We start from the raw sequence: 18966 nt of genomic DNA, 5'->3' as shown, positions 1-18966 counted from the left end.
GCATTATTAGTAACTTCAATTATAGGATCCTAGACTTAATCCTATAAAGCTCTGAGCGATGAAATGTAGTTAAGTATTACAGTACTAACAGGAAACTTTATTGTATGTAAGCAGAGGTCCCTAAGTTATTATTACTTACGAGGTCTAACGCATAATACACACCCGTGCAAAGAAACAATTCCACTCACAAAAAGCCGACACCAAACGACCCCAATTTTTTCAGACGTATATATATTTTATGTAGGTAGTATACATTTAGAACACCTTTATCACTGAATAAAAATAGGTTTGGTACTAGTCAAACCTATTTTATACTAAGCTGCAAAGCGGTTTAGATTTGGCCTTTTTCTGTTAATATTAAAAATGTCAAGTTCGCGTTATTCTATCAGTTATAGAGTTGATAGTAGATATATTTGTCATTGTCAAAATAAGGTGTTATTGTGTTATTGTATATTGGATGCGTTTTTACACTCACGGGCAATGAAAAGGTTTCATCAAGTAAAACACCAATTTACTCCTAAACGAAAAAGGCTAGCTTAATGACGCCTTCTTCTACATTGAAGTGCATTTAACAGAGCATCAGGATATTACCTACTAAAAACGGTAATATTTTGTTGAAATTTTAAATTAAATTGTTTGAAAATATTGGGGTTCTTTGGTGTCTAGATTTTGTGAGTGGAACTTTTTCATTGCCCGTGAGTGTATTTGTTTACTATATTATAAACAGTTTTTACTTTAGTGAATATTGTGAGTGAACATCAAGATTCCTTAGGATTTCATCTTCGAAGGGGCCTCCACGCTAAACCAATCATATTTAGGTAAATATTATATTTCTTATTATATCAATCTAACAATGGTTAAACTTGAATCAGGAACTTACTAACTTTTTTCATTAAATAAAAGAACGACAGCAACTCTCTCCAACTTTGCCAGCAGTAAGACAAATAATAAGTGAAAAATATTTATGTTAACATTGGAAGAAGTTTCAGAGTCCCCTTTAACTATTTTAATTACGAATTTGTTTTTTTTTTGACAAAGCATAACTTTGTTTTACACCTACCTATATAATTATTTTATATCAATTTGTATAAAACATGGCTAATATGATTCCGAATTAGACTAGCACTCAAAGTGTTCTAGAGATTTAAGTGACAGATTTGTCGATGATTTCTACTTTAATATGAAGTAAATAGCTTGTTTATTTTAGCAGGTGAATAGATAAATGCTACGTGGAATAGTATGTTTGTATAGTGACCATTGTACTATCATTTTAGGTAATCTAGCCTTAGGGTATAGTGCTACGCTGCATAACAAGTATTCCTAAAAATACATAAGTCTTGAAGGTATAACAAGATGGTTCTTGGCGGTCTTAGAACCTGATACAATGAAAGCTACCACTTAATTCTTATTTAACATCGTAAATATTGTGAAACTGAGTGGCAAAGTACCTTAATTAAATTAAATTTTAATCCCAGCTGTTGATTATAAGTAAAATGTTTCATTTCGCAGCTTGCACACAATAACGTTATCTTATCTGCAGGTTTATTCAACGGGCGTCAGATAATATTCACATTACAACAAAAACAAGTTACAGAATATGTCCTAAGGGTGTTATAATTAAATAATAAACTTTTCTAACACGGGAGCCTTCCTTCAGGGTTATTCCGGATTAGGAATTTGAGATTAAACCTGTTAAACCAATATTATTGGTAAGTAATCTGTCTATGTTAAAAAGTACGCATGAAATCTTCGGGACCAAAAATGTATTGTAAGCGTAGTTTAGTTATCGTGACCAATCAGATAAAACTTTACCAACCGCACGCTGAACGAAATAAATGTATTATAACATAAATATTAAGTACCTACCTATTCAGTCAAATGTGCATTTTTTACTTCCTACGAGTCTGCACTAGCTGACAGTTATTTTTATGCCATAAGCTCAAAGGCTCAAAACCATAAAATACATTATTTTGTACATTATAAAAAATTATATAGACTATTGTCTTTAACTGGTTCCAATGACAGAGTCCCACGAGGTATAAACCTTTTTCCGTAGAGATGTATAAGGGTCAGTACAACGTTAACTTAATGCCTTATCGTAAAACTTTATTACGTGCAGAAAGGGGTTGTAACTTTAGCATTGTTTTCGCTCGCGGTAAAATGTTAAAAGTGAAAATGGCCTCCAAATCTCTATCATGGACTGGGTATTATTTTTTTACTCATATAAATAAAGGTATGTTTTAAATATAATAATATAATGTATAATTATAGACATAAATAGGTTTTTGATAGTGAACTGGTGGGAGGTGGGTGCAGAAATATACCCCATAATACATGATCGATAGGTTTAAGGATGAGTATTTCGTGATGCTGCTAAACCTCATAATGCTATTAAAACTTAGACTCAAAGAATCACAGGAATAAGTAGCAAAGGCATATAAGTTATTACACAGTAAGACTATGTTGAAATAACCTCCGCTAAAATAGAGTTAAGTACACAGAAAAGTTATACTGGATGATACCGTGGTGCTTATTGTTGCACATCAAACTAACTTAACCAGCGTTAACAAACCCCGACATTCAACACTGAAAATCGACTTTAATAAAATATAGCTGAGAGCACTTATCTATCATAGGCTATGTATGATATGACTCAAAAACAAATCAGAAATAGGCTAAGCCGTTTTGAAGCCACGCTACCACAGACAGATACTTACAAAGAAACACCGACATTTTAAACGTATAAAACCTCTCTTTTTCGACGGGGGTAAAACATACCTACACATTTCTGCTGGTAACTCCCTGAAGAATTCAGTCAAAGCTGTCCTTTAGCTAAACCCCGTGAAAGTTGTTTACGTGACCACATCAACCAGTGAAGAGCTTTTGTGCTTTTACAGAGGTTTTTGTTTTTATTTCCTTCTACGAACAGTCCTTTTAGTTAAATGCGTAAAATAAAGTTTTTTAGGCATTCGGGTTTACTTTGGGATTTAATTGAAGGGCTATTGAAGTTAAAATTGGTAGATTATACGATTACCAAAGTTTTGGTAAAGAAAATTTTTAAACCTGTTACGATTATACAATTTCCGGTAAACAGCGATACGGCTTGCGACTAGTTGCGACCTATCTCATGTGAGTACAAATATACAGCGAAAAGCGGGTGACTTGATTGCGAGTCACCTGTGACCCCTTCACCTCTACCCCTTCGGGCATTACACTCGTAAGCATATACATGTATGTGTCTGATTATAAAATAACTTTCATTAATACATGCAATTTTATGTATAATATCGAGGGTCACCCTAATTTAAAACTCTTTCCCATCAATCAAATGTCCATAAATATTAATTTGACCCGTTTGACTGCATCACACCGCCGCGACAAATTTCCTACATTTGACCCCATTACGATGGCAAAACTACGTACGGGTGCAGATCGAAACTACATTGTTATCGTAACAATATCGCAACTGAACAACTACATGTAACAATGAGTTCGGAGCCAAATGCGTGAATGACTTCGTGAATTTTACCGGTTTAAACTTTTTAAATGTCTAAAATCCGCTAAATATTTTTAGAGAGGAAGTACAAAACATCTGGAAACGATTTCAAAACAAAATCCTTTACAAACCCAAATTACCTTTTCTCAGCGTCTTGTCTTTTCTAGCCAATCACAGACAATGTTTTTTTATTCCTTTGTTTTGTTTATTACTTTCGACCTTTTGAGCAATTTGTTCATTCTGAGTTTTGCCATTCGCTTGTATTTGGTGCAGTGAGTAAGACGTGTAACGCAACTGGGGACCTCTATCGCTAAGTCAAAACGAAGTAACATTTACGAAGTAATTTGTGTCAAATTCATTACAATTTGAATCCGAGAATCATTGTCATAACAAGTTTGCGATATGGTAGCCTGTTTGTATAATAATGACCAGCCGAATTGTCCTTCTGCATGAAGAGGGACTTTACAATAGTGAAATAGCACGAGAAACAGAAATATCGGTAAGGATTACTTTTCAAATTGCAAATATCTTTACAATTATATGATGATCTTTATAATATATTTTTTTGCAATTTCCCCTTTTCTTACGTGTAATTTCTCATCTCTGAGGTAGTCTGGAAGAAATTAATCTTGTAATATAAGGCTGCCAATTGTACCGTCTATGTTGTGTATTCCTATTGTAATATCTGTGTTTGTGTGCAATAACGAATTATCTATCCATGATAAATATTTTCATTTGCATTAAAATAAACTTGATGATTGAAAAACCTTTTTTTTATACAGGGTCTACCTCATCCGGCCCGTTCACCGCTCCTGAACTGATAAAAAACCTGTGCAGTATGACGGTCCAGGAATGGGACAACAGAAGAGAGAAGACAATAGCAGCACTGGTCTCTCATGTTAACGAAGCTTGGGAAGAAGGACAAAGAACGATGGAGATAAATCTTGTTACGGTACGATTTCATAGAAATGATCGACCGAGACTTGATTTGGCCATGGCAAATAACACATGTTTAATCTTACTAAGCGATTTTTGCCTAGATTGTTATATTTGGCTAAACAATAGTGCCCCGTCACTTCATAGTGGACATGGTGGTCAGTGCTGACGTGGAACCTTTTGTGGATACAGTGTTGTTTAGGTGCAGTCGCTACACGGCTCTTCGCTACGAACATTACCAGCTCGATGAAGGCGAGATTTGCAATAATCCGTTTTTTTTAAATTAATTTATTCAATTTAATAAAATAATTAGGTATGTTTTAGATAATATATTAGTAGTTAATATACAGATATGTTCAGATTAAGTATTTTATTTAAACAAACAATAAATTAAAATACTAAACTCTAAAACTAGTTAACAACCTATTGAGTTAGATTTAAGTACTTATCGAATAATTTTAGGAAATCGTGTTTTTATTAATTTAGAGAATTTAGTAAATTTTAAGTATGTACTTTTACAGAAATAAACTACTATTAAACAGCAACAAAGATTCTTTTTATCCCAAATTCCATTCCGTTTTCAACATTATATTATAATACCTGTGCATTTGTGCAATATATTCAATGTTTTGTTTCAATAAAATATCGTATAGTCATTGTAGCCAACAGACCTTTTATATTTTTGGTAAAACATTAACAAGGAAATGTAGTCATTTCTCAATATCGAAGACCGTATTGTTCTATGTTTGCACATCTGGTAACAATAAAGACAGTCCCGTTCGGTCAACTTGTATCCCATTGGTCAAGAGCTTGCTTTATGGCTGATGCCTTCACGATACCAAATTCCTCAAATTTTTCATAATTATTTAAAATTTGAACACATTATAGTTGATAATATACTCAATATTTCAGAAGGCGTCATTAAGCTAGCCTTTTCCGTTGAGTGTACTATCAACCCTTGACAATAGACTCTTTATCGCCATAAACCCAACTTTCATACTACTACCAGTATCAGCAACGCATAAACATCAAGAGATTACACAGACACGTTAGGCTACATACACATGAGTTCACATGACACACCAAAAGTCCAAGCGAAGTATGTACCTACCTACGCAAATAAAACGCAATTTTAATGTTTTATTTAGACTACCAAAACAAAATTTAACTGAGTATTGATAGGCAATTTTGAAACACAATTTATTATGCTAACTGGGAGAGGCCGATCACATTTTTGCTGTAAAACCGACCACAGGATTTCCAAGTAAGCAGCGTTAGTGGATACGCTGCCTTACCGTATACCATTTAGTATTGTCTATAAAGCTGAGATTATCACGGGTTCCAGCTAACTACGGTTGAACTGGCCACGTTTATGATAATGACTCGGTGGATCTGCGAATGACCTATAAAGTGTATACTGTGTAGTGTTTAGTCCCATGTGGATCCGTAGCTACCATAAAGGCTAGCCTAGGTTCTTTGGCCTTAGGCGTATCGACTAAAATGCTTTCAGTGTTTATTCACTGAAAGCAAACCTAATATGCACTTACTAAGTTAGATATTAACACAGGTATAGTGCCACAATCTTATCTGTTCCGGTGACGGCGTCGCTGTGATCGAATCCAGTGTTGCCATCGATAAAATTTTACCTATTTGTGGTTTAAACGACAATGCATTTCTGCTATTGCCTATTTTATAATTAGGTACATTCATAAGTATAGATAAATCAAAATGTAGGGTCGATAGTAAATGAAAGACGATATTACATATCAAACGACATTTGTTGTATAGAAAATTTATCCACGGCAAACAGAAATAAAGTTTGTTCTGATTAGGTTCTGATGTAGGAGATTAAATCTAGATTACTATAGTATAGGTAATATCTGGTATTTTAAAATGGTATCGTTAGAAAATCGTAGGCAGCTAATGGATCAAATTTTCCTTTGGAAAATCATCAACCACCAAATATGTAGTCCCGAAGCGCTCGCAAGAATATCTCTTTCCGTCCCGAGATCAAACCGTCGCCTTCCTCATACGTCAACTTTCTACATACCTGTACTAAAAGCAAATACCACCCGAAACTCCCCTGTATACCGTATGTTAATGGGGTACAATAGAATAAATGCTAGACTTCACGAAAAAAATAAAGATATTGACGTTTATCATGACTCTCTCGGCTCATATAGGAATAAAGTACTGGACGCCCTACATTTAGGTTAATTAGGTTTAGGTTTTTATTATATCTACTCGTAGTTGCATGTTAGTTTAAGTAAGCTGTTGTAAATATAAAAATGTTGTGTTCACCTATAATTGGGGTACATACGTGAACAATTCTTGTATAAAATAATATTAAAACCTTTATGTATGATATCCTGTTGGTGTAACCTTATATATAAATAAATAAATAAATAAAATAAATAAATAAATATCTGTGGGTCGTGGGAATAACGAGATAGACTTTAAAAAAACTATCAATGATTATTTTTGAACACTTTATTTTACATTTTCTAAAGTAACAAGAAACAAGAGCATAAAATTAAAAGAAATTCAGACAATGTACAAAGGCTAATTGCCAAAAAGCAATTTCTTCCAGCCAACCCTTGATAGGTTGGGAGAACATGTCATTAATCATCATTATTTCCTCTAAAATCGCTACAGGTGCGCGAAATTCTTCTTGGTATACTGCCTAAGATTTAAAGTGTCATGTCATGTCCTCACACCTGTAATCAAAGAAAAATAAAGATTACTTATACAATGTGTTTTTTTTCGAACCCGACAAACTTTAAAGGTGTATTTTACGAGTGATTTCATCGAGAAAACACCCCCATATGGGGGGTCAAATCTCAATATTCTAGAAATGGCGGCCATTTTAAAGTTTTGGATACTTAGTTTTCATAAAAAATCATATCTCGAGATTTAAACGCCTTACGGACATGAAATAAAATGATTTTATCCGCAAAAAGTCATCTCTATCCAATAAAAATAAGCACAAATGCTAAAAAGTTACATAAAATAAGTTACAAGCACCTAATCTAGGTGTGTTTGATCTTTTAATAATTCTTGACTGTCTTGACGTAGAGATACGGTTTTGGTATCATTATTTAGCTTAGCTCAAATACTAAAAAAATACATAAAAATACCATCAAAGGAGGGCTATTTTCAAAGTTATTTAAGTAAATGTAAATTTCTGCTGTTTTTTTTTGTCAAAAAACTAGACTAGGTGCTTGTAACTTATTTTATGTAACTTTTTAGCAGTTGTGCCTATTTTTATTGGATGGAAATGACTTTTTACGGATAAAATCATTTTATTTCATGTCCGTAAGGCGTTTAAATCTCGAGATATGATTTTTTATGAAAACTAAGTATCTAAAACTTTAAAATGGCCACCATTTCTAGAATATTGAGATTTGACCCCCCATATGGGGGTGTTTTCTCGATGAAATCACTTGTAGAATACACCCTTAAAGTTTGGCGGGTTCGAAAAAAAAAAACATTGTATAGGTACTTTTTATCCCGACCCATCCCGTCCCCACTGCTGGGGCACGGGTCTCTCGGGAAAATATTAATAAAATTACATGGAGTTTATGGGTAAAATTATTCGTATTTGGCAACACTAACCTGTAGCCGCTGCAACTCGTTCTTCAAATTTTTCAAACGGAATTAAAGGCGCCTGAATACGCTATTCTTTCTGCATAAAAGCCAATATATCTATGTATTACTATTCTTGCATCATATTTTAGCGATTTTGGAATTATTTCACCCAGAAAATCAAAAAACTAATTAAATAACGTAGCGTCAGCCTCTTCGCAGAAATTGACAACTCAAATAACGCACAGAGTATGAAATGACGTTTGACAATGACGTCTCGTTGTTGCACATTTTGACCACCGGAACAGATAAGATTGTGGCACTATATTAATATGTTTATGAAAAAAAGGATCGGACTGAATATTTTTTTTAAGTGGTCATAAAAGCGTATTCGGTAGGTATTACGTTGTAAGGAGGTATACTTATCTCCTAGTCTACAACATCGACCAAATTATGATGCATGTTCAAAGTAGTCGCAATGACGGTACTTTACAGATACTGTGCCGTCACCATAGTATACTATGGTAACGGCACAGTATTATATGAGTATTGTATGTATAATATGAGCCAGATTTAGTAAAGGCAGCACTTGTTCTGTTAGTGCCTAACTAATCCATCGCAAATACACCAACAACGTTTCACACAATGAAGGTAGGTGCCATTTGCAAAAACGCATTTTCATTGACCATTCAATAAAGATTACCGACTGCACTGCTCGAATAGACCAACACGCCAGCAGTTCATTGGACACAAACCATTTATCAACTCAAAACTGCGGTCCTACAGGCACACAGATGGTCACCGATTGACCGACTATTTTGCGGAACGAATCATGTTAAAGCGGACAAGAGCAAACCCGCTATTTTATGGCTTGTCGAGCAAGCGTTCTATAGATTTGACGAATTTATCAATTGAATGTTCGACCTAGTTAATCTTTTATTCAATTTAAATTAATTAAATTAATTTTATTAACTTATTTATACATTGTGTAATAATGATTATTTTTATAATCTTATAATTATATTGTGACATTATATCTACTAAAGGTAATTAATTATTGGTAATTGTAAATTATTATTATATTATTATTATTATATTATTATGTATTTAAATTTTGACATGTAATCGTGATATTATGAATAAATGACTTATGACTTATGACTTATTTTCACCCTATGAAATCAAAAGGGAGTGTTATGTAATGTATAATATATACTTAATAGCAATGAAAAAGTTCCACCTACCATTGTCTATCCTGGAATATTGGACGTCACTGGAACTTTTTTAATACTTGTGAGTTTGTTGTGTGTTTTGGACATCATAGCCATAATAATATGCTGTGGCCATACATTCAGATTGAATGATAACGCAATATTTATTGGGCATTGCAGTGCCTTGAGACCGATTTGAGTATCTAAATTCATTGGATCTTTTAACCTTTTAGCACTAACTTTTTTGAAACCTGACATGATGATAGTTTATTAGATAGATTTCTGAAAAAATGCGTTATCATTCAATCTGAATTTATGACCACATGATATAATTATCACACAGGTTCACCAGTCCATTAAATAGTAAGATCCATTCTAGGTGCATAAGCCCACATATTGAAATATTCGGATTAATCCACATCGATACGGATCACGAAGGCACAGTTGGGCTTATGAATCGAAATACACACAGTCCTCGTAATTCTGTAGCCCAACAGCTGTTGTTTGTATATCTGGCACATTCACCCGCACGAGCCGCGAAATGTTTGGATACGTGATCGATGCCCAATCCGGGTAAAGGATGCGTAGTGCGAGTTTTTAGTAAGTTATACATTGGAAATATTGTAAGTCCTGTTCAAATTTCATATTTGCTAACATCGGTTGCTAATCTGTTGTATATCGTATGAAGTTGAATCATAGTTCACCTGGTTTGGGTGTAGTTCATCATTCTTTTCATGAATATACCTAGTACCTACCTAAGAGAACATGAAAAATACTCTAAACTTATTCAAACTTAACAACCTCATCAATATTCGTCTGCATGTGTGTGGGTTTCCATACCTATCGGGAGAAATAATATTATTCACTCAATTACACTAATGTCATAATCCAATAGACCCCTTGTTTGTTTTGGACTCCTGAGCTAATACGGGTTATTGGAATAAACGTGGTCTCACATTTTAGCCACACACAAATTATGATGTGGCTATGTATTATAATATGTAGTGTAGACATTGAGCTAATTAACATTATGTTGACGATATAAAATTCAATTATCTTTATTTAATAGTCAATTTCCTTGACTAAAATTAAAGACTCACAAGTAGTAACCCAACAATAAAAAACATAACTACGTAACTTCATAACTTTTGTAACACCCTGTATCATTACTAAAAATTCGATTACAGAACCCTAAAAACTGTACCCTGCAACCTTTCAGTGCATATTCTAGCAAATCATTTACCAAAACGACTTCGTCACAATGGCAATAGTCAATTCGTTTTACAATAGAATGTTTGAGCCAGTTCGTTCGTTTGGTAAAAGATATATTCTTTGTGGTCTTTTCACTCGATTCTTTATACAAAAGTTGGCTGCATCTTTGCCTGTAAAGTTGTTTTATCACCCTCTAGCCAGCCATTCTGTTGGCTGGATTTCGTCTTGAATGCACGTGGATTTACTTTGACTTTTGTTTTAATATTATTTCAATAGTTTTTTTTGTAATAATTTTCTCTAATCTTTTTAATAATTTTTAAAATGTGAATTAAAATGATGTTACGAAAGATATTACAGTACAGTGGGCCTAGTGCGAGTTTTTCTCACTGATGGAGCAGTGAAAACTAAACGCTAACTAAGGAAATAATACAACACTCGGTCCTCGGCCTGCCTCGTCCAGTCTCTACCCACTAAGTGGTCGTAGCTGGACCCAGCGGGCCGGAGGGCGTCCCACCCTACGCTTGCCAGTTCGTGGTCTCCACTCGAGAACACGTTAGCCCACCGCTCATCGATTTACTGAATATGGCAGACCCACTTCAGCTTTCAAATTTTAAGAGCTACCTTCTCTTTATCTAAGTATCTTATTTTAGATTTTGTCCTTCAAATTATACTGTTATGGCTGTAATATTTATGATTGAACGGAGCAAATTATTGAGTCATTAATCGTCTCGGAAAAAGTAACAGTTAGGTAAGTAAACAAAGGACTAATTATAGTGTTCTCATAGTTTTTATTTTACTTCGTGACAAGACGTTGGCGCCCGCCTCGTTAGGTAAAAAACTGTAATTTCTTGATAGTCGTAAATTATTTTTTTAAGAATTATAACTTAATAAGAATTTAAGTGATTTCCATGGAGTTGCATTGTGACACGCAAGCGGGACGGTCGGGTCCGCCGGGCGCTCCTGGGCCCCAACACGTGTTGGCCACTGGCCCTTGCGCATAAAAATCCTTTGTTTCGCGTTGCCTTTTGTTAATAAGTAACCGTTGTACGAAAGCGCCTGAGTCTTAATAAGTTAAAAAGTGATGTCTTATTTATTGAAAAAGTTTTTGAATGTGTATACTAGAGTATAACATTACCTAATCTCTTGCCTTGTACCAATAGTCATCTAAAAATGTGTGCGGTTTTAGTATGTGAGTGAAGTGTATAAGTAATTATAGTGTGACGCAGCCCCTGTACCTGTACCGACCCTTAAAGGCTTGATAGAAGTTCGCCATTCGCCACCGTCATACCCTAAAGCAACAATCGTCGCGAGAATCTGGTGAGAGAATTCCAATCCCGATCTAGAGACCGGCTGACGCTGACCTCAGAAATACCAACTATCCGCACCACCGTAGTTTGACCATCTAGACCTTAAGGTACCTGACAGAAGGCAATCAGCATACTTTATCATCCTAACAAATGCTCCATTTGAAATTAAAAGCCTTTTCTCTCAATGTCCTGAACGAGAGTGATGGTTACTTCAACTAAGAAAAACGTGGTGATTAATGCATATTTGTAATAGGGTCACAAGAATACATATTGCTTTAATACTTATCCAAATAGCAAGGTATCTCCAAATGAATTTACCTTTAGTCAACAACAAAAAACCTCAAATCTTTGTTGCATGAACAGTGTACCTAATATCAGTGTGTTATATTTTGAAAAGGATTAAGTAATAAAGAAACCAGTGCGTATCAAAAAAAAAAAAAAACTTGCACGGCGCCTCCACCATCCACCAAATATCATCGATTTTTTTTTAACTTTATTTAGTAAATTAAAATATCCCCAATTTATTCATTGCATGAACACTAACGTAGGTATCCTATTATACAAACACGTGCAGGGTTTAGGACCATAAAAACTAATATTTTTCCCACAGCAAACGTAATTCTTAAAAATAAGCTCTCTTTCAGCCCAATATTTTCTTTACAAAAACCCCGGCAGTAGACCCATTGCGCTAAAAGAAACAGAACATCTGCAAGCCATAAAATAAACCCAAAATGAAACAATGGGGTTAAAGTAGACAAAGCCAAAGTTGGTTAAAAAAAAAACCCACATTCCAAAAACGATATCTTGAAATAGAAAATAACAAAATGTTATAGAAAGAAACTGTTCCCCTAAAACAATAGCTCACCGAATAGTTTAATGGAATTCTTTAAAGTATTTATTTTTTTTGACCACTTGGTATATTATGGAGAGATGTAGCTGTCTACATCAACGAACGCTATTCAAGGGAAACTGAAAAACGAACACAGGATAAAATACAATAAAATAATTATAGCAACTATAGCTAATATGCAACCGCTGCCTACATATGAACCAGCTAGAACTGAATAATAAATAGAAGTAAACAATCAATTTATTTTCAATCAATTATCACCACCATTCGAAGACGCACAAACACAGAATAAGTATCATCAATCCCGTAAACTACCCACCCAAGAAGCCACAGACGCAAGGCATAGGAACGCTAGATGAATCTACATCCACATAACTGCAGTATCAGACACAGGAACACCTCAGCCATCCACAGTCACACACTACAGCACCAGCACAGGACCACTATATCATCAGCACAGGACCACTGCAGCATCAGCACAGGACAACTGCAGCATCAGCACAAGACAACATCAGCAACAGCACAGGAACACTGCAGCATCAGCACAGGACAACATCAGCAACAGCACAGGAACACTGCAGCATCAGCACAGGACCACTGCAGCTTCAGCACAGGACAACATCAGCAACAACATAGGACCACTGCAGCATCAGCAGAGGACCACTGCCGCAACAGCACAGGACCACTGCAGCATCAGCACAGGACAACATCAGCAACAGCACAGGTCCACTGCAGCATCAGCACAGGACCACTAAAGCATCAGCACAGGACCACTGCAGCTTCAGCACAGGACAACATCAGCAACAACATAGGACCACTGCAGCATCAGCACAGGACCACTGCGAGCCACGAGTAAGCCACAGATGGCCACAGACAGATACGCTCTCCAAAAACCTTATTCCTTCCTTTACCTACTCTTCCAATATTGGCTTTTAAGGGTGCATACTCGGTCGATTCTACTCACTTTCCCAACCTGTCCCTGAGCGTGTGTTCCCCCTCCCTTAAAAATATTCTGTGCTACCCAGTGGGCCTGGCGTATCCAGGATGCAGGGTAAAACCTGGCTGGGATAGTGCAATTCAATCAATCAATCAATCAATAAGAATTTAAGTGATTTCCATAAAAAGGAAAAAAAAAGTTTATTTTCCATTTACGACAACGACTATGGTAAGTACGTACTGTGCTTGTTATTCTATGGTACGTATTACAAGACCAAAACATAATTATTTTGCCAACAAAATACTGTAAGTAATAGGTTATCCCTAACACTCATCTTCATTTTCTATACACTCACTTTCTTTTTCACCGCAAAAATTGAGCCCCGTACACATGATGTTCAATATTGTAGCGAGGCTAAGCCGTATCATCTGCTACCGTTCTAATTATTTAAAAGGGAGCGCAGAGTATTAACCGGATGGTAATCCCGGACGCGTGGTCACCCTAATTGTTGCAACCAATAATGGCTTAAGTAGGGTGACTAGCATTTGCGGGAGAAAATTATATAGTAGTGTAAGTAAGAAAGAAAATAAGAGATTTTCGAGGCAATTTTTTTTGTGATTGACGTCCTGTCTTTTGTTCCAAAATAATTGTATTCAAATTCTAACCCTAAAGATTAACTTAAAAATTCAATATGTTGGAAGGATGAAACCTTCTTGACAGCGGACAAATCAGGCTGAACCAGGCTGAGTACTTATTCTCGTTGGACTAGTACTTATGTTCTTTGGGCTGAACTAACCTATTCTCCAATTCAAAATAACCACGACAGTTACATGTACCTTATTACATAAAGCTATTGGACTCCGTGAACAAACCTCATAAATAACCGTCCTCAGGTCATTCCATCCGTCGATAGCCGGGCCGTATTAACCACATGCCCGCGTGTGAGTGCACCCTAAGTTTTGAGCGTGACGCATTGCATTTTGGTGTTATAGGGATGGGGATTAAAGCAGCGGCAGCGGATGTTTTTTGTTTTAGTTTTCAATTAAATATTGATCCTTGGGCAATCACACTCTACACCAGTCGTCAATTACTTAGGTATAATTAAAATTGAGTAAGTATATTTTTTGTATTAAGTTGTGTAAGTTACAAATATTCATAAAATAATGGAGCTTTGGTATATTATCGTATCAGTTCATATTACAAAAAATCATAGTTATTTCAATCATCAAATGTGCACGGCATTACATCCCTACTACCTCCTAATAAATGTTTGTTGCACAATATAATATTGGGGCCATTGTTAGCCGGGCCCATGTGTTCCATTTAAGGGTCCCTCTCACAAAAGATTACACCGTAATATAAGAGCAGAGCACCGATTAAAAATCGTAACACTATTACAAAACATTTGTATCGTTTTCACTAACGAGGATAAATCAAGTTTTTTGTCAGTAAAAATTGTTAGGGCGTCCACGTCTAATAGCCATGTTATTTAGACATCAATAGAATAAATTAATATTGATGGAGCGTGATGTTTTTTAAACACAAAACTTTTTTACTCTTTATTAGGGGTTGCATTTCGTTATTATATACGGGTAGGTGAAACTAATATTTTGTCATGAGGTTATAATAAAATTAAACAAGGAAATATATCGTAGAGACATTTATTTTTTTATAAAAAATGCGCTTTCCTCTCAATTTGTCCTTAACACCAGACTTTTCTGATTCCATTCAAAGCTGACAGACAAACAATCACGTATGCAGAATAAGTAGCAAGAGATAGCTCCTTCTTTAGATACACAAGAAATTCTCCAAATACATAATGTAGGTATAACATTAATACAACAACGCCAAAACATAAGCGATAAGTATCTGTAAGATTACATTTTTATATAATAATACAATATTGCGTAGCTCAATTTAACATTATACAAAAAAGTTGGTTCAATGTATCATAATAATATTATAAATGATAGGAGCTACAACTTTCCTGTAGCGTAGATTAACTATACGATTTCTATTGTTCAAAAAATGTGCTGAATCTATATTCATAATGTTTAAATTATAAATACAAACATAGAACGTGTCAAATAAAAATACTTTACCATAAATACAGTATTGTAGGTAATTTGTTATAAACATTTTTGAGAAATTTATTATGTTTGTAATTTAGAACTAATTTTACTTCACAGTGTATTTCTTTGAATTTAATTTTCTCAAAGGTTCATACCTATCTTAGAAATATAAAATACATTTTATTAAATGCTGTATCTCCTTTTCTTACCAAGTTTCCTTCACAAGAATTACAGTAGAGTTTACAAGATATAAAAAAAAAATACTTGTGTAAAAACTCCCATAAAAATTATAATCATCTACAATAACACTTGTGACAAAGTAGGTAAAGCTGTCTATTTACAATTTATTTACAATTGAACAAAACATTGTTTGTTCCTAATGCTAAGTCCTAAATACTAAAGTACGATGTGTAGATCTTGATTTTATAAAACAGACCCTATTCTGTCATCAATTAAGACTATTCGGTCCCAAATTAATTTGTGATTTGCTTTGTGATGATGTAATAATGATCTTGTGAAAAATTCAGTATAAAAATCGTGTGACATAGTATACGTTATCTTATTGACTAAAGCTGTACATTGACTTAGCCTAAATATTAATATCATGAGAAGTACATTCTACGTACTAGAGAAGGCACAATTTGTACCTTATGAAGCGAAAGCATTTTAAGTAGTAGAAACTTTCAATAAAAAAAGTGTATTATTGTAGTCTGTTTCGAACAACAAACCTAGACCCTGACGTTCTCATGAAAGATTACAAACTCATGTTCCTACTTAAAAGGAACAACTTAAATCTGTTAAATATAATAACGATAAACAGATCATTTCAAATAATTAGATTAATCATACTTACAATTTAATACAGATGTTATTTCAATCTATAAGTAAAGCTGGACAATACAATATACCTTAAAATTTAATACTTTGTCTTTTGGCAGTTTTTAAATACTCACAATTAGGTTCACTTAAACTTTGCCTACTGGTAAAAACTTTGTTCAACAAAAATGATCACTGATCAGGGTGTACAGGACTTACTACTGTAAAAACATAAATTATGAAATAAATTATTTTGCCATAGTTCCTACGATGCTCGATGCTAGTTCAGCAGATCAGATGTGTTGCTAATGCAATGTTTAAGATAATTATAAACAAAAATGCCTGTCAGTTGCTTATACAGCGGAGTTCTTTCCAATAATAGGACCACCACTAGTTGCGTATACCCGTCGGCCATCAAACTCAACGGATGAATTTCTCTTCATTGCATCTTCGGCTGTGTCCTTAAGAGGTTCCTTTTCGTCCCTGTGAATAGTTGAAAACAATATTATTAAATATTTTTTCCTCATACGGAGCTTATAGTTTTAGAGTTTTGTACAAAAATGCCTAGTTAGTTGGTATCATCTAATAAGTTCTATTTAAAAATAGCATGGCATAGTAAAATTAAGACGTAAAAACAAAATTGCTAGCAATTTAAAAATAAAATAGAGATTTCATTGAGCTTAAAAAGTTCAGAATAAAATTTTGAGTACGACCATTTAATTTTTTTTTATATTATTTATTTATAACAAACACATTTTGGTACATATAATTAACAATATACAACACCACATAAGCCTTCAAAGGTTTGTGTGTGATGCGATTTTAATCTACCATACAAGTTATTTTTAGGTAATGATTAGACAGCGTATTTATTAAATAACTGTTAAGTATTCAGATGACGGAATTTTAAAAGCTAATAAAAACCATGAAGTCTACAAAGAAAATTTACAAAATTAAAAGACACGAGTAGTAGTAGAATTCAGTTTTTTTGTATTATTGTTTTTCCTGAAGTCTGTTATGATAAAATTATAACGAAAGCGGAGTAAAATACAGTAAGCAGACTAAAATACACCTAGAGCAACAACATTGTGCAAAATTATGTACATATTTACAAATAAATATTAAAATGCATGTCATTCTTACACGGGTGTCGTCGGAACATAGCTATGTAGGTAATGGACCGGAAAATGGCAGCGTGAGGGAAACACAAACATAAATTTTAGTGAATGTGAAATCTAGGTTTAATATTTTCCTAATTGTAAAGTGTGTAAAGATTTATTAAGAAACAATTAAACGTAAAATATAACATGCTGAATGGATAGGAGGATGTTCAAAAAAAACATTTGGACTTAAACAATAACCACACGCCGATAGAGATGTTCCGATGAAAATAAAAAAGGAACTGTAATATATTTTTTTTTTGTCAAATTAATAAAATTTATCTCAAATACACAAGCAACAGAATCGGGTTTAGTTTATTACAATTTCACTTATTTACAAGACGTTATTCAAACTAATCATTACATTCCTGAAAAAACCAAGCCATACTCAAAACAAGATTACCAGGTGACTATTCTTACAAAACAGCGTCTGCTTTAAATCTGTAAGCTCATATTTACAGAACTGGCGCAGCAAAGAAACGCAACCGAGAAAAACGAGATTTGCAAAATATACATGAAGCTGGAATGCTCGCCAGGTATACTCCGCACAATCAAAGCATGCAGGCATTCGAGTTTAGGTGCCTTACGTCGGAGTTGGCACGAGCTTGACCGGCGGTGGCAGGGGCGCGGGGGACGGGGGCGCTCGCGGCTTCGTACTGCAATAAGGGAGTGGGAAGCGCCAACCGTACAAACTAGCGGGCAGAAACATCTCTCATCGACACTAACATTAAACTAAATAGGGACGAGGAAGTTGACACGTGAGGAGATAAAAGTGTGAATGAATATGAAACTGAAGTTGAAAATGAAACAAGTAAAGTAATGTGAAATATAAAATTCAAAAGTTAAAAAATTCAATCAAACAATAAGTGTTATTCAAATGAAAAAATTTAAAGGTGTGTGCGAGAAACTTGAAATGTAAGAAGGTGTGAATGAATATTGAATTGAAGTGATTAAGGACAGTAAAGTTAAAATCGTGTAATAGGATAGGACTAATAATAAAATTCATTAAATTAAGGGCAAAATGTTATTTAATTAAGGGTAGAACGTATAAACTATATTTTTTTTATAAATATTCGGACTTTGTATTAAATAAATACTTAAATAATGATAATAAAAATATATAATAATTATTTTAATCATTTACCTCCCCAGTTTGGCTTCATCATCCTTGTGGTTCTTTGCCCGTTTTCCACAAATAGTAGCGATGACTCCTTGACGTCTCCAGCAGAAGAGAAGAAGGTCAACGATGATGAGGCAAATGAACACACCGGCTAGAGCCAGGCCGATGATGGCACCACTCGACAGAAGCTGAGGTGGCGCGAATCCTGAACGTTCCACACCTATAGAGTTAAACAACATGTTACAATTTATTCTCAAAGCTACA

The 18966-nt window shown here is 34.4% G+C and overlaps 1 protein-coding gene across 5 annotated transcripts in view; it reads right to left on the bottom strand.

The window, feature by feature from the left end:
* Nucleotides 1-15179: 15179 nt before the first annotated feature.
* LOC105384108 (fasciclin-2) overlaps nt 15180-18966 on the bottom strand; it is a 95952-nt gene continuing 92165 nt past the window's right edge. Inside the window, exons 14-17 of one of the 5 annotated variants that reach the window (XM_011554279.3) lie at nt 18727-18922; nt 18170-18274; nt 17566-17586; nt 15180-16905 (exon numbers count right to left, since the gene is read on the bottom strand). In XM_011554279.3, coding sequence (XP_011552581.2) covers nt 16776-16905; nt 17566-17586; nt 18170-18274; nt 18727-18922 — 452 coding nt within the window. In that variant the 3' untranslated portion in view covers nt 15180-16775. The remainder of the gene's footprint in view (nt 16906-17565; nt 17587-18169; nt 18275-18726; nt 18923-18966) is intronic. The other 4 variants (XM_011554281.3, XM_011554280.3, XM_038113860.2 and 1 more) reach the window with 4 other exon arrangements.

The sequence above is a fragment of the Plutella xylostella genome, chromosome 18 (assembly GCF_932276165.1).
Source record: "Plutella xylostella chromosome 18, ilPluXylo3.1, whole genome shotgun sequence".
Lineage (NCBI taxonomy): Eukaryota > Metazoa > Arthropoda > Insecta > Lepidoptera > Plutellidae > Plutella > Plutella xylostella.
This window is presented reverse-complemented; position numbering and strand designations above follow the sequence as displayed.